This window comes from Grammomys surdaster, unplaced genomic scaffold, assembly GCF_004785775.1.
Source record: "Grammomys surdaster isolate TR1022 unplaced genomic scaffold, NIH_TR_1.0 240, whole genome shotgun sequence".
Taxonomy (NCBI): Eukaryota; Metazoa; Chordata; class Mammalia; order Rodentia; family Muridae; genus Grammomys; species Grammomys surdaster.
In genome coordinates, this window is record NW_021604685.1 from 1,363,070 (window position 1) to 1,374,723 (window position 11,654).

The 11,654-nt window shown below is 38.0% G+C and overlaps 1 protein-coding gene across 1 annotated transcript in view; it reads left to right on the forward strand.

The window, feature by feature from the left end:
* The first annotated feature begins 1,561 nt into the window (after nt 1–1,561).
* The window catches only part of Heph (hephaestin), a 79,598-nt gene continuing 69,505 nt past the window's right edge, over nt 1,562–11,654 (forward strand). Inside the window, exons 1-3 of the mRNA XM_028774349.1 lie at nt 1,562–1,622; nt 8,828–9,028; nt 11,052–11,296. Coding sequence (XP_028630182.1) covers nt 8,862–9,028; nt 11,052–11,296 — 412 coding nt within the window. The 5' untranslated portion in view covers nt 1,562–1,622; nt 8,828–8,861. The remainder of the gene's footprint in view (nt 1,623–8,827; nt 9,029–11,051; nt 11,297–11,654) is intronic.

Sequence of the window (11,654 nt, forward strand, 5' to 3'; positions counted from 1 at the left end):
GGGGGGGGGAGAGAGAGAGAGAGAGAGAGAGAGAGAGAGAGAGAGAGAGAGAGAGAGAGAGAGAACTGGGCCAGGCATGGATTTTTGAAACAACAAAGCCCACCCTCAGAGACATACCTCTTCCAATGAGGCCACACATCCTAATCATTCCCAAACAGTCCACCCACTGGTGACCTAGTATTTGAATATGTAAGCCTATGCCTACCATTCTCACTCAAACCACCAAAATTTACCATAAATTCATGCTACCTGTATTAATAAAAAAGTTAATATTTACTCACATGTATTCTAGGCTAGCATTAAACTCAATATCAAGCCAAAGATGACCTTGAACTTCTGATCTTCCTTCATCTGTGTCCCATGGTATTACAGACATATTCCACCATGCTACTTTTTCTATGGTGCTGAAGATTGGTCACAGGGCTTTGTGCATAGTTTTTAAATACTTTACCCACTAAGGTACATCACCAGCTCTAACTTATATCTTTAATAAAAATTAAGGCAAGTGTTATTTCTGTCTGTTTACTATGCACCGATCACCATGTTCACACATATAATTTTATTTTACTCCTCACAATATTCCTATAAAACACTGTTTCACAATGGGTAAAACTTATACTTGGAAAGATACTTTTCCAAGTTTGTATTATCTTGAAATGGCAAAACTGTGATTTCAATCAGGGACATCAGACACAGATTCCATACTCCTTGCAATGTATTTCAAATATTAATGCTCGGGGGAAAAAACCAAAAGGTTCTGTAGCTCATAGATCAAATTGTGTCTGTTGCTTTTATTTTATAAAATTTTTACTGTTAATAAGATGAATCTTATTAAGGTATATTATAGTTTGAAAAGTTATACTACATAGAAACTGTATCCTAAAAAATAAAATAAATATTAAGTAACTCCTTATATTCAAGCTTGCCAAACTATGGTCTATAGGCAGCTGCTTCAAATTATGTTGCAAGTGATTCCCAAGAGAAAAGCACCAGAGACATGCAGGATTTGTGTGAGAGGTGTTAACCACTTACACTCTCAAAAAATTTGTGAATAAATATTGCAAGCCCGGAAATCTTGTCTCGCTTGCCTTCTGTAGTCTTTACTGTGTTGACTTAAGAGCATCTATAATGACCTGCTTCTTGTTGTGTTTCATGAGTCAGAGCCCAGGCCTTATCCCTTCTCCTCCCTCCTTCCCTGTCATAAATGCCTTAGAGCCTGGACTTAGATCTCAGGTTAATGGGTTTGGTCACCACCTTCTTCCTCTAGCTTCAAGGTCCATATGAGTGTTAGACAGGTAATCCTAGGTGCTGCTGTGAGCCAATCGAGCTGCGTGTGTTTCTGAGGTAGCCCAGGCTGGTAGCTCCTCCCTTCCTTTTACTGGTGCTTCTGCTTCACTTGGCCTACGCTGCAATTTGCAGGGTAGCTCCTCAGTGGCTGACTATCCTTAAAACCTCTAGTTGTTTATGATTCAGACTTTGCCCTACCAGCTCAGTGGGACTTTCTGTCTTAGGAAAGTCCTCTTTCTTGGCCCCTACTCCAGGTACTTCAGGTTCGGGGCAAAGGAAGTGTCTATAGCTGGAGTGAAGAAGTCTGCTCTCAGTGGAAATCTCCCCAAAGCAAAGTAAGGACACCAGAGAGTACATTGTCATCTTATCTGTACCTTTCCTGAGTTTGGGGAGTCTGGTGAGTAGAAACTGCCCCTCTCAACAGGGCGTTGCGTTTTCTTCACTCATTCTTTCCTTGCATTTCTTTCTCAGCTGTTCTTATTACTTAAAATGCTGCTTCACAGAATCATAGATTCATGATTTTTACAGAGATGAATGGGTTCATATCTACCTTAAGATCGTCGTCATACAAATGGAAAGGAGCACAGTGAAGCAAGGCCCTAGGCCAAATCCAGCCAGCGAATTATTGCCAAAACCAGAAGAGCTAGGACATAGGTTCTACTTAGTTCAGTGACTTTTCACTGCTCTTTCTTTGCAGAAGGGACAGAAATGGTGTCGGCTACAAAAATAAAAGATCCATTGTACAGTGTATATTTTAAGAGATCTTTGTGGCATTACTATTGTCACTGTCATTGTCAGCATTTCTACCACCGAGTTATACACCTTGTCCTCCTATTTCTTAACCCAGGCAGCTGGAATCTGCCCTTGGGCTTTGGCTGGCCACCCCAAAGATGCATCATCCTAGCTCAGCAAAGCCAACTAGGAAGCAACATAAACAGCCCACCTCCTTGTAATTCCTCCGGAGATCCTCACCAGGATTTGGAAAACACCCGGATATTGTTAAAGAACCACCCCGGGTTTTGTACCAAACCGGCGGGAACAGGACATTCCAGTAGTTTAGTTTGTGGAAAAGAGGGCACCCAGCACTGTCCCCTCCCCCTTTCACTCACCCCAGGAATCCCCGCCAGACAGGAGCCCTAGATTTAATTCATGGGAAAAGCTTTGTAACCGTGTTTACTAAGTAAACAGGGCTGGCAGGCTCAGGCTGGGGTCTGCAGTTCAGCGTTGATGGGCCGCTGACATGAATTTGGAAGGAAGAAAAAGAAAGGAAGGAAGAGTTTTCTCTAACAAGGTAAGCTTTCTCTTTTGAAACAACCTCACTCGCCTTCCTACCCAAAGAGCTTACTCAGTTGAGTTTAGAAAAGTCCAGGGTCACTGGGAGAAAAAGTAGGTGGACTGCAGAGTTGGAGGAAGTTTACTTAGGTGCACAGGGAAATAACAGGAGACAATAGACTGCCTTCCTTTTGTTCCTCTAGCCAAAATGGCCTGAATCACTTTGGCCCCACTGTTTTCTGGGACAGTCTTGGAGTCATAGAGAAGAGTCCAGTTTGCTGTCTAAACAGCGTCTTCTCCCTCCTAGGGTGGGCAGTTTTGTTGAGATCATGTAGCTGTAAATTCCATAAACAGGAAGATCACAAGCCCTTAAATACAACTCTGTTAGGTTTCATATTTTTCACACAAGGTAGGCACAGATTCAGTCAGTGCTAATCGAGTCACACTAAAACATGAATTATTTTAAGAGTATTTAGTGTCTAGTGACCAAAGCCTTTAGTAAGCATGGGTTCGAATTCTGGCCTTGTTGGCTGCATGATTTTGAACCAACCATTTCACCACCGTGCTATCAGTTTTCTAAGTATCTCACAACCACACACGCACATAAAAGTGGTTTCTAAATGTTTTATAGATATGTAAGGATATAGTGGATCCAGTTTCTCATTACTGGGTGTCTGCTATATACTAAACAAACTATTTGTATATTGCTTCAGATATTCAGGATTTGTTTGAGTCTCAAAACAGTCCTGTCAAATGATCAGAGTCCCCATTTTGAGGATAAAAAAGCAGAGGCTCCCAGAAGTGAAAATAATTTACTGACACCTCTTACAAGCGAGATGGAATTTGAATGAGGGTCATTAATGTCAATTTGTTTTCTATCAACAGAGTGGCAAAAAGTTCAGAAAGCAAGGAGCCAAACTGAGAGGCTGGAGGCAGGGCTTGCTCACTTTAAATAGTTCCAAATTCTTATTTTAGTGATTTTTCTGTCTAACATGAGCTGTTTAAAGCCAGTCTAGTTATCTAACACAAGACTAATGGGAGAGAAAAAAAGCATCATCACAGTAAAGGAGCGACTTGCAAATTCTAGGGAAACCTTCATGCAAATTTCCATGATTCATAAAGATTGGGTCAGAGTACCATTGTATGGCTAGAAAGTAGCTAAAAGGAAGGAGGGGTTTGAATTTCTCCTCAGGTTGAAACAAGAAATCAGTGTCTATTAATTAAATTATAGTGAATTCCAGGTAGCCCCAAGCTTGTCCTTACTCTGAATGGCTCTTCCTTTTTATTTCTTAAAGAGATTTCCATTTTGCTTTTACCTGCCACTCATGTCCACCTTACTTATCTCGTTTCTTGTTTTCCTTTTTCCACATCAGTCTGCTTTTTCTCTGTGGCCCACCATCAAGAAACATGTCATAGCCCTGATGAAAAATTTACACAGGGATTTCATGTCTTTCATCTCATTTGGTCTTCATTAGAAACCATTGAGAGGCCCAAAGTATAGATTTTCACTATTTAAAAATGAGATTAGTCTCAGGAAGCTACATAACTTGCTCAGTGTCATATGATGAATCAACAGTGAAGGCAGAAGTGGATTCTCTCTCTCTTGCTCTTTCTCTTTCACTCTAATTGGTGCTTGGATACTTTCCACATTTTCATGAAATGTCCAAGTGGTTCTAAAGGAAGTTTATGGGTTCTTTCCTTTGCCCTTAAAGTGTGTGATAAAAACCAAAGTAAACAACATCAATGACAACTTCAATCTCAAGGCAGAAAAATAGGAAGTCAGTAATTTAAAGGAAGAAAAACTAATACAAGATGTGTGGTTAAGTTCCAGATACTGTGTATATTTATCTTATTTAAACATGGATAGTATTCACAACTAAGTTTATCTGAATTCCAGACTCTAAATTCTGGTTTCTTTAACACACACACACACACACACACACACACACACACACACAGACACAGACAGACACAGACACACACACACACACACACACACACATACACATACACATACATATACATATATATATGTTGAGAGCGAGAGAGAGACAGAGAGACAGAGAGAGACAGAGAGACAGAGAGACAGAGAGACAGAGACACACAGAGGGAGACAGAGACAGAGAGAGAGAGAGAGAGAGAGAGAGAGAGAGAGAGAGAGAGAGAGAAGAGAGGAGAGAGGAGAGATTAACTTGGAACTTAACTATATAGTCCAGATTGGCTTTTTAAGTTCTTGATCTTCCTGCCTCAAACTTCAAACTTCACCTCCATGAGTACTAGGATTATAGGTATGTGTCATCATAACAGCCCCAAGGACTAACTTACATTAAACCAAGTTCCTTCCATGAACAGACTGTCAGCCTGAAATGTGTGCATTTTATGCCAATATAAAAGTGCTTCTATACATTGAACATGTTACCCTGTATCAGAACATTAGAATAATACATGCCTATCATTATAAAGTGATAAGTTTTGAGCTTGGAACACTTTCTTTGCTTGTACTATGACTTGGATTTGATTGCTAGGAACAAAGAAAGAAGGGAGAGAGAAAAAAGAGAGAGAGGGAGAAAGAGAAGCAAACAAGACTAAGTTTGTGATAGTGGTTAGCTGTGTGTTCAAATCTATTTCCTCAATATTAATAATAATATCCAGTGTTACTTTTCATAACTAGCTTGTGTGCATATGCAATTTTATTTACATGTATAGATTGTTGTTCATTTAATCTTCACAATAACTGTATGAGACAGCAAATAGTGCTAAAGATGAAGATGCTGGTGGATCCAGGCTTCGTTTAAGAAGTGTGAGTCTAAAGCCCCTGCCCTGCATGTAAAACATGGAAATTAAATCCATATCTTACATGACTATGAGAAATAAGTTTGCAGATATGAAAAGTACATTGTAAAGTAAAACTGCTAGGTTTTATATTCTCCAGACTTTTGGAACATTAGTCACAATTTCCAACTTTGAATGCTTGTTCATTCTATGCTAATGATCTGTACTAAGTCTCTCCAGACATTTCTAAAATTATCATGTAAGAGTGCTGAAATGGAACTCTTACCTGGAATTGTTTTCTTTCTAGGTAAATAAGCTGAAGGCACAGCTGCCTTGCTGGTACTTCTTTGAGAAGGAAGTTTGAACGAAGTCCAGTGTACACCCAGAAGTCCACAAAACGAAGGTCACTCCTTCCAGGTTGAGGGTCCTAAGGAATGGCTAAATGTTTTTCCAGGCATAGTAGTGTGTGTACTTACATGTGACTGTACCTGTGTTTCACCAGTAAATGTGAGTATTGGCATCATGTGAGAGAAATGAGTCTGAGAACTTTTTAAATACCAAATTTCTCAGTTGCACACATGTGTTCCATTAGATTATAAATTTTACATGGCTTTTACCATGTCAACACTATATAGCTTGGCTCTGCATATTTCATTATTTTATGGATAAGAAACTGGGGCTCATTAAGGTAAAGAAACTTGCCTCAAGTCACTATTCAAACTAGTGCTAGAAGCTAGTCTGGAGCTAACAAGTGGGTACATGCATCCCTATTCATTCCTCTCACTTTAACAGTAGCTGCTAAGGCCCTGCCTACCAGGCCCTCTGCATTGTATCTGCTAATAGCTACACGGTCACCTGTATTCCAATGCATCCACTCTCAGGGATCTTATAGTACAATGTAGCAAATGAAGGCAATTTCCTAGGAGATTGCAATTTCTTAGGAGACTGCAAGATACATTAGCGAACTGTAGCTAGGAGAAAGAAGGAAAAGCAAGCAAGCAAGCCAATAGGAACTATCTTCTGTGCTCCAAACATTGGTATTACTAGGGCTTTTTAAAGTAATTTTTTTCTGAATTATTCCTCCAAGGCTGATACTAAACTTATGTTACACATGAGTTTAGCATAGCTGTTAAATAATAACCAAGTTATATAACCAATCAGTGGGGCAGACAGGTTTCTGCACGAAGTTGCTCCCCCACCCCCAAAGACATGCCTGTCTTTACACCTAGGGCCTTTTGCCAGACATAATATGGAGATCAGTGACATGGTTGCTGTGTGTGGAAAAGCTTGAGAGTTCATTTTTAAAAAGTCTTTAAGTTTGATTTTAATCAGAGTAAGTATCTGGGTCTACTTAGGGTAAATACCTGTGTCCTTATCCACATGTGATCTGTGCATGTCTTTTAATATTTTGTGTTATTAAGGTTTGAATTAATTAATTAACTAATTAATTAACTTTAAAGAGTTTCTTTTCTTTATGTAGTTCAGAATAGGCTTGAATATATAAACCTCCTGCCTCAATCCTTTTACCTCAACCTCCTGAGTACTGAAATTAGTTGTTCACCACCACACCCAGTAGAGACTGAATTTCTAGTTTGGGGTAATAGTCCCCATTACTTATGCTTTGAGTTGAATATTTAATGAAACAGGTTGTTTAATGCACTGAACATGGTATTTTGCCTTTAGTCATATCTCACTGAAACATAGTTATTATCATTATTATGATTATCTCCTTGTAGGATTATCTCCCTGCTTCTAAAGTAAACATAGCCACATGCAATTGCATATTTTAGAGTGTATGCAGTTTTTCTAGTTATAGCTATGTCTGTGAGTTTATGCAGAGTTCCCCAACATATCCATGTGAGTGTTCAAATGCATTTTTGTGCCCACATCTTAGGTGCTGGATATATTTCCTGGAATTAAATTTCAACTCTAACTTCTGTTAACTAAGATGGCCTTGAGACAGTTGCTCTGCATCTCTTGTTTTCCAGTTCCTCCACTATACCATGGAGGATAATGATTTCTACTTCATAGGGTGATTGTGACATTTAAAATTTTTAATTTGTGTTAGATGGTTAGAATGAACACATCATAGACACAATAAATATCTATTTATTGTTGTTGTTATTCCGAAGGTGACTGTGGCTCTCTGTTGACAATATGGCTGCATGTGGATGTAAATATGTGCATTTGTACTTTTAAGTAAATTCATGTGTACACATATGAATGGATGTTTATGTTGCTAGATTTGGTCACTATGTATGGTATTTCTCAGTGCTTTCTGCCCAGGTTCAAGCATTCTAACCTTCTCGCTTAAAACGTTGAAATAAGAGGTTAGAAAGCTGAGTATGGCAGTGAGTCAGGATGAAACTGGTGAAGTGAGTTTATATACAGAATTTGGAACCAGCGGAGAATCTAAGCTGTTCAAACAACTTCCCTTACATACTTTTGTTTGTTTTCGCTCTTTTTTTTTTAATCATTTAAAAGCCAAAATGAACCATATACAAAATGTATGTAAATCCTATATTGCTCAACATATTTTCAGAAACTGAACACATCCAAATAAATAGAATACAGATAAAGGAACAGAACATGACCTCTTCCCTTCCCAGTCACTGATCTTTGCCTCAAGGGTGAACATTATCTTCATTTTTTTTTAATGGTGTTAAGGATGGAACCCAGGAACTAATGTATAGTGTGTACCATACAACTGAGCTTTTTTTTTCACTTCTCTCCTTAAGTCTAGTAGAAAAGATTCATTTTCTGTAATTTGCCCTTTACCTGAATGAAATCATACAATATGTATGCTTTTGTGTTTTTCTTTAGAGTCGCATTTACCATTCTGTTCATTGTGTTATGCATAGTCTTAGCTTGTTCAGTATTATTGCCATTCTGAATACCATTGTGTAAATAAAATGCAATTTACTCAACCATTTCAATATTGATTGACATTTTGCAAGTTTTCATTTTGGGTCTATGAATATTCCAGTAAATGTCTTTTGATGTTTTCTCACATGTTTCTAAATATGATTTATTGATTATGGGAAGTAGCAGCTATGAGTCATTTTTTTGCTTAAGGGAAAATAGACAAAAGAAGAATTACTAACTTCATTAAGATACCAAGTCAGTCAGTACAGTCTGATCATGAGTCTGATGACTGTTTCCTGGTTTGAGGGTCAGAGTACATTCTTTCTTCTGTACTGCTGAAAGAACAGAATTCAGGTTTCTCTTCTGAAGGAAGCAATACATGATTAGTAGTATGGGTGAATTTTTAACTTTGTTCTCTAACAGCCTATATATGGAGGCCACCGGATATTTGTTGGACTGAAAGGAATCTGGAGAGGTTAAAAAACAGAAAAACAACAACAACAAAAATCTTGAGTTAATTGGGTTTTGCTTTTTTTTTTAGCCATTTCTTGTTTCTTACTGCTACAGCTTTCCAGACACATGCAAAATTTTTTGTTTCTTTTTATCTTTTTTTTCTCCTTCAAACCAGCAGATTCCATTCCTCGTTTTTCAAAGTACTGTGGGCCATGAAGGCTGGCCATCTTCTCTGGGCTTTACTGTTGATGCACTCTTTGTGCTCTCTACCAACTGACGGGGCCATTCGAAACTACTACCTGGGCATCCATGATATGAAGTGGAACTATGCTCCCAAAGGAAAAAATGTCATCACAAATCAGACTCTGAACAATGACACGTAGGTTTCATCTTATGTATTATTAGAGATAGAGAAGAAAGAAGACATTCTTGCAGTTCAAGAGCTAGTCTTCTGGGGGTGGGAAGGGACATCCTTTCTTAGAGTATTATAGCACCCAGCTTCCAGTCTCTTTGTACCACACATACAGCAACAGGTTTCTTGGAAACAAATTTGATTCAGGATCCAACATCCCATCCTAGTTTTATTTTTCAGCAATAAAGCACCTTAGCATTTTTAGATTCCTAACAATAAGTACATATTTCTTTGCATCTAAGATGGGATCCATAATGCCAATCTATCAACAGCTGTTTGGTTTATTTTTTAATGAAAGATATGTAATATTGTATATATATATGGTGAAATTATGCTTTTGTACCCTGGTAGAACTACCCTAATTCTAGATATGTGAAAAAGTCTTACAAGAAAGGAAACGACAGTAACAGATATCTTGGAGACAAGAGCTCTAGGAGAGATGCCATACTTTATAACTACAAATATGTTATCCAATTCCTGAAAAATCTCTAGGAAGTATGACCATCATCAATATTGTGATATGAGGATAGAACCTAGGATCTTGTATACTCTACCATTGAGCAACATGTAAACATAGACAGTCTTGATTTCATAGATAAGAATATAGGCTCATGAATGTCAAGTGACTCATCCAAATCCTATAGCTAGTAAATGGAGGAGCTGGTGGTGGGGAGTTCGAATATCTGTAAAGTGGGTCTGTACTCGATTCTGTTTTTAACCATTGTACCCCTCACATTAGTTACCTTTCTTCTATTCTCTTTTCTTCTTTTTGTCCATTATATCCTCTGATCTTTTGTCCCCTTCTCTTTTCATCTCTCTCTTTTTCCCTTTCATCCTTTCTTTTTCTTTCTTTTTCTTACTTTCTGAGACAACATCTTACTCTTGGACAGGCTATTCTGGAGCTCACTATGTAACTCTTGCTATGTTTGAACTCAGGAAAAGCCTCCTGCTTCAACCTGTCTAACAAGGGGAAGGTTTAACATTTCTTGATCTTAGAAACTGGTTGATGCTTCACCAAAAGTTAAAAGAAAATGAATGAATGAATATATTATAGCATCTTTTGCAATGGTGGTTCATTTATATCTCCAAAGACCAAAGTTTTTCATCTTAAAGTACAAACAACTTTATTTTTCTCTTTCTGTTTTCATAGTCTTGGTATAAATCTTAGAACCTCATATATTGTAGGCAAGTATTCTCTAACACTAAGATCTATGATTAACTTAAGTTGTCTTTTGATACAAACTCTTCATCCAGCTTTGATTTGAAGTCAGAACTTTTCTATTAAACTTGCTCTGAAAGAGTAAAAAATAATTACCCACCTTAATAATTTCAAGTAATAGCATTGAACTTCAGTAATTTTCCAGGTACCATCCTAAAGATTCCTGAAGTTTTAGTTTACTTTTTCTTTCTCATGGTTGTGAGAATCAAATCCAAGGCCTTGTGCATGTTAACCATGCACTTTAAACCCCAAGACCTAGAATAAGAAATTCTTTTTTGTCACTATAACAACTTTCTAAGTCAGATCTTATGATTACCCTCATTTGAAAGATGGTGAAATTATGCATGTAGAAGTTAAAGCAGCTTGTCCAATGTTTCAAAAATCTGAAAACTGGAGCAGATGACATTTAATCCAATGTGGCCTGGCTCTGAAGCTTGTAGTAATGACCACTGTGATCCTTTGCTCTCTGTATATAGCAGCATGATGCTAAAGGTTACATGAATGAGGAGTTGACCATTTAAAAAGAGTTTTTATACAGCTGGTTATCTTTTTGTCACTGTATATTTGTTTGCACGATGTAAGAGTGACCCTTTGGATATTAAAAGTTGGTCAAATTTCAGCTATTTTGTATGCCTCAACTTTCCATTTCACATTATATTTTCAGAAAGGCAATCTAGTTCCTTTTTTCTTTTGTCAGCATTCTGTGGGGAAGAAACTTCTAGTTGTTTGAAGATGGTAGAAAAGTTCTAATTCTGTCTTGTATTTTCTCAGAGTGGTTTCCAGCTTCCTAAAGTCTGGGAAAAACAGGATAGGGAGTAGTTACAAGAAGACTGTCTATAAGGAATACAGTGATGGCACATATACTAATGAAATAGCCAAGCCTGCCTGGTTGGGCTTCCTAGGACCACTGTTACAGGCTGAGGTGGGGGACGTCATCCTGATCCACCTGAAGAATTTTGCCAGCCGGCCTTATACCATTCACCCTCACGGTGTTTTCTATGAGAAGGACTCAGAAGGTAAAGCAACCTACCTTTTCTTTCTTCTGTTTCTATAAAGTATTGCTTTTCCTTTACCGCCATCTGAGAAAGAAGAGCTTGGAACAAGAGTTACCCCTTTATTATTTTCTTGGTCTTTTGAACAGAATCTTGTTCTGTGCTTGGGGGATAGTTTAGAACTCATGATTCTCCTTCCTAGGTCTCCTGAGTGCTTGGATACTATCATACCCAGTCCAAAAATAGCTCCTTTCCTTTCCTTTCCTTTCCTTTCCTTTCCTTTCCTTTCCTTTCCTTTCCTTTCCTTTCCTTTCCTTTCCTTTCTTTCCTTTCCTTTCCTTTCCTTTCCTTTCCTTTCCTTTCCTTTCCTTTCCTTTCCTTT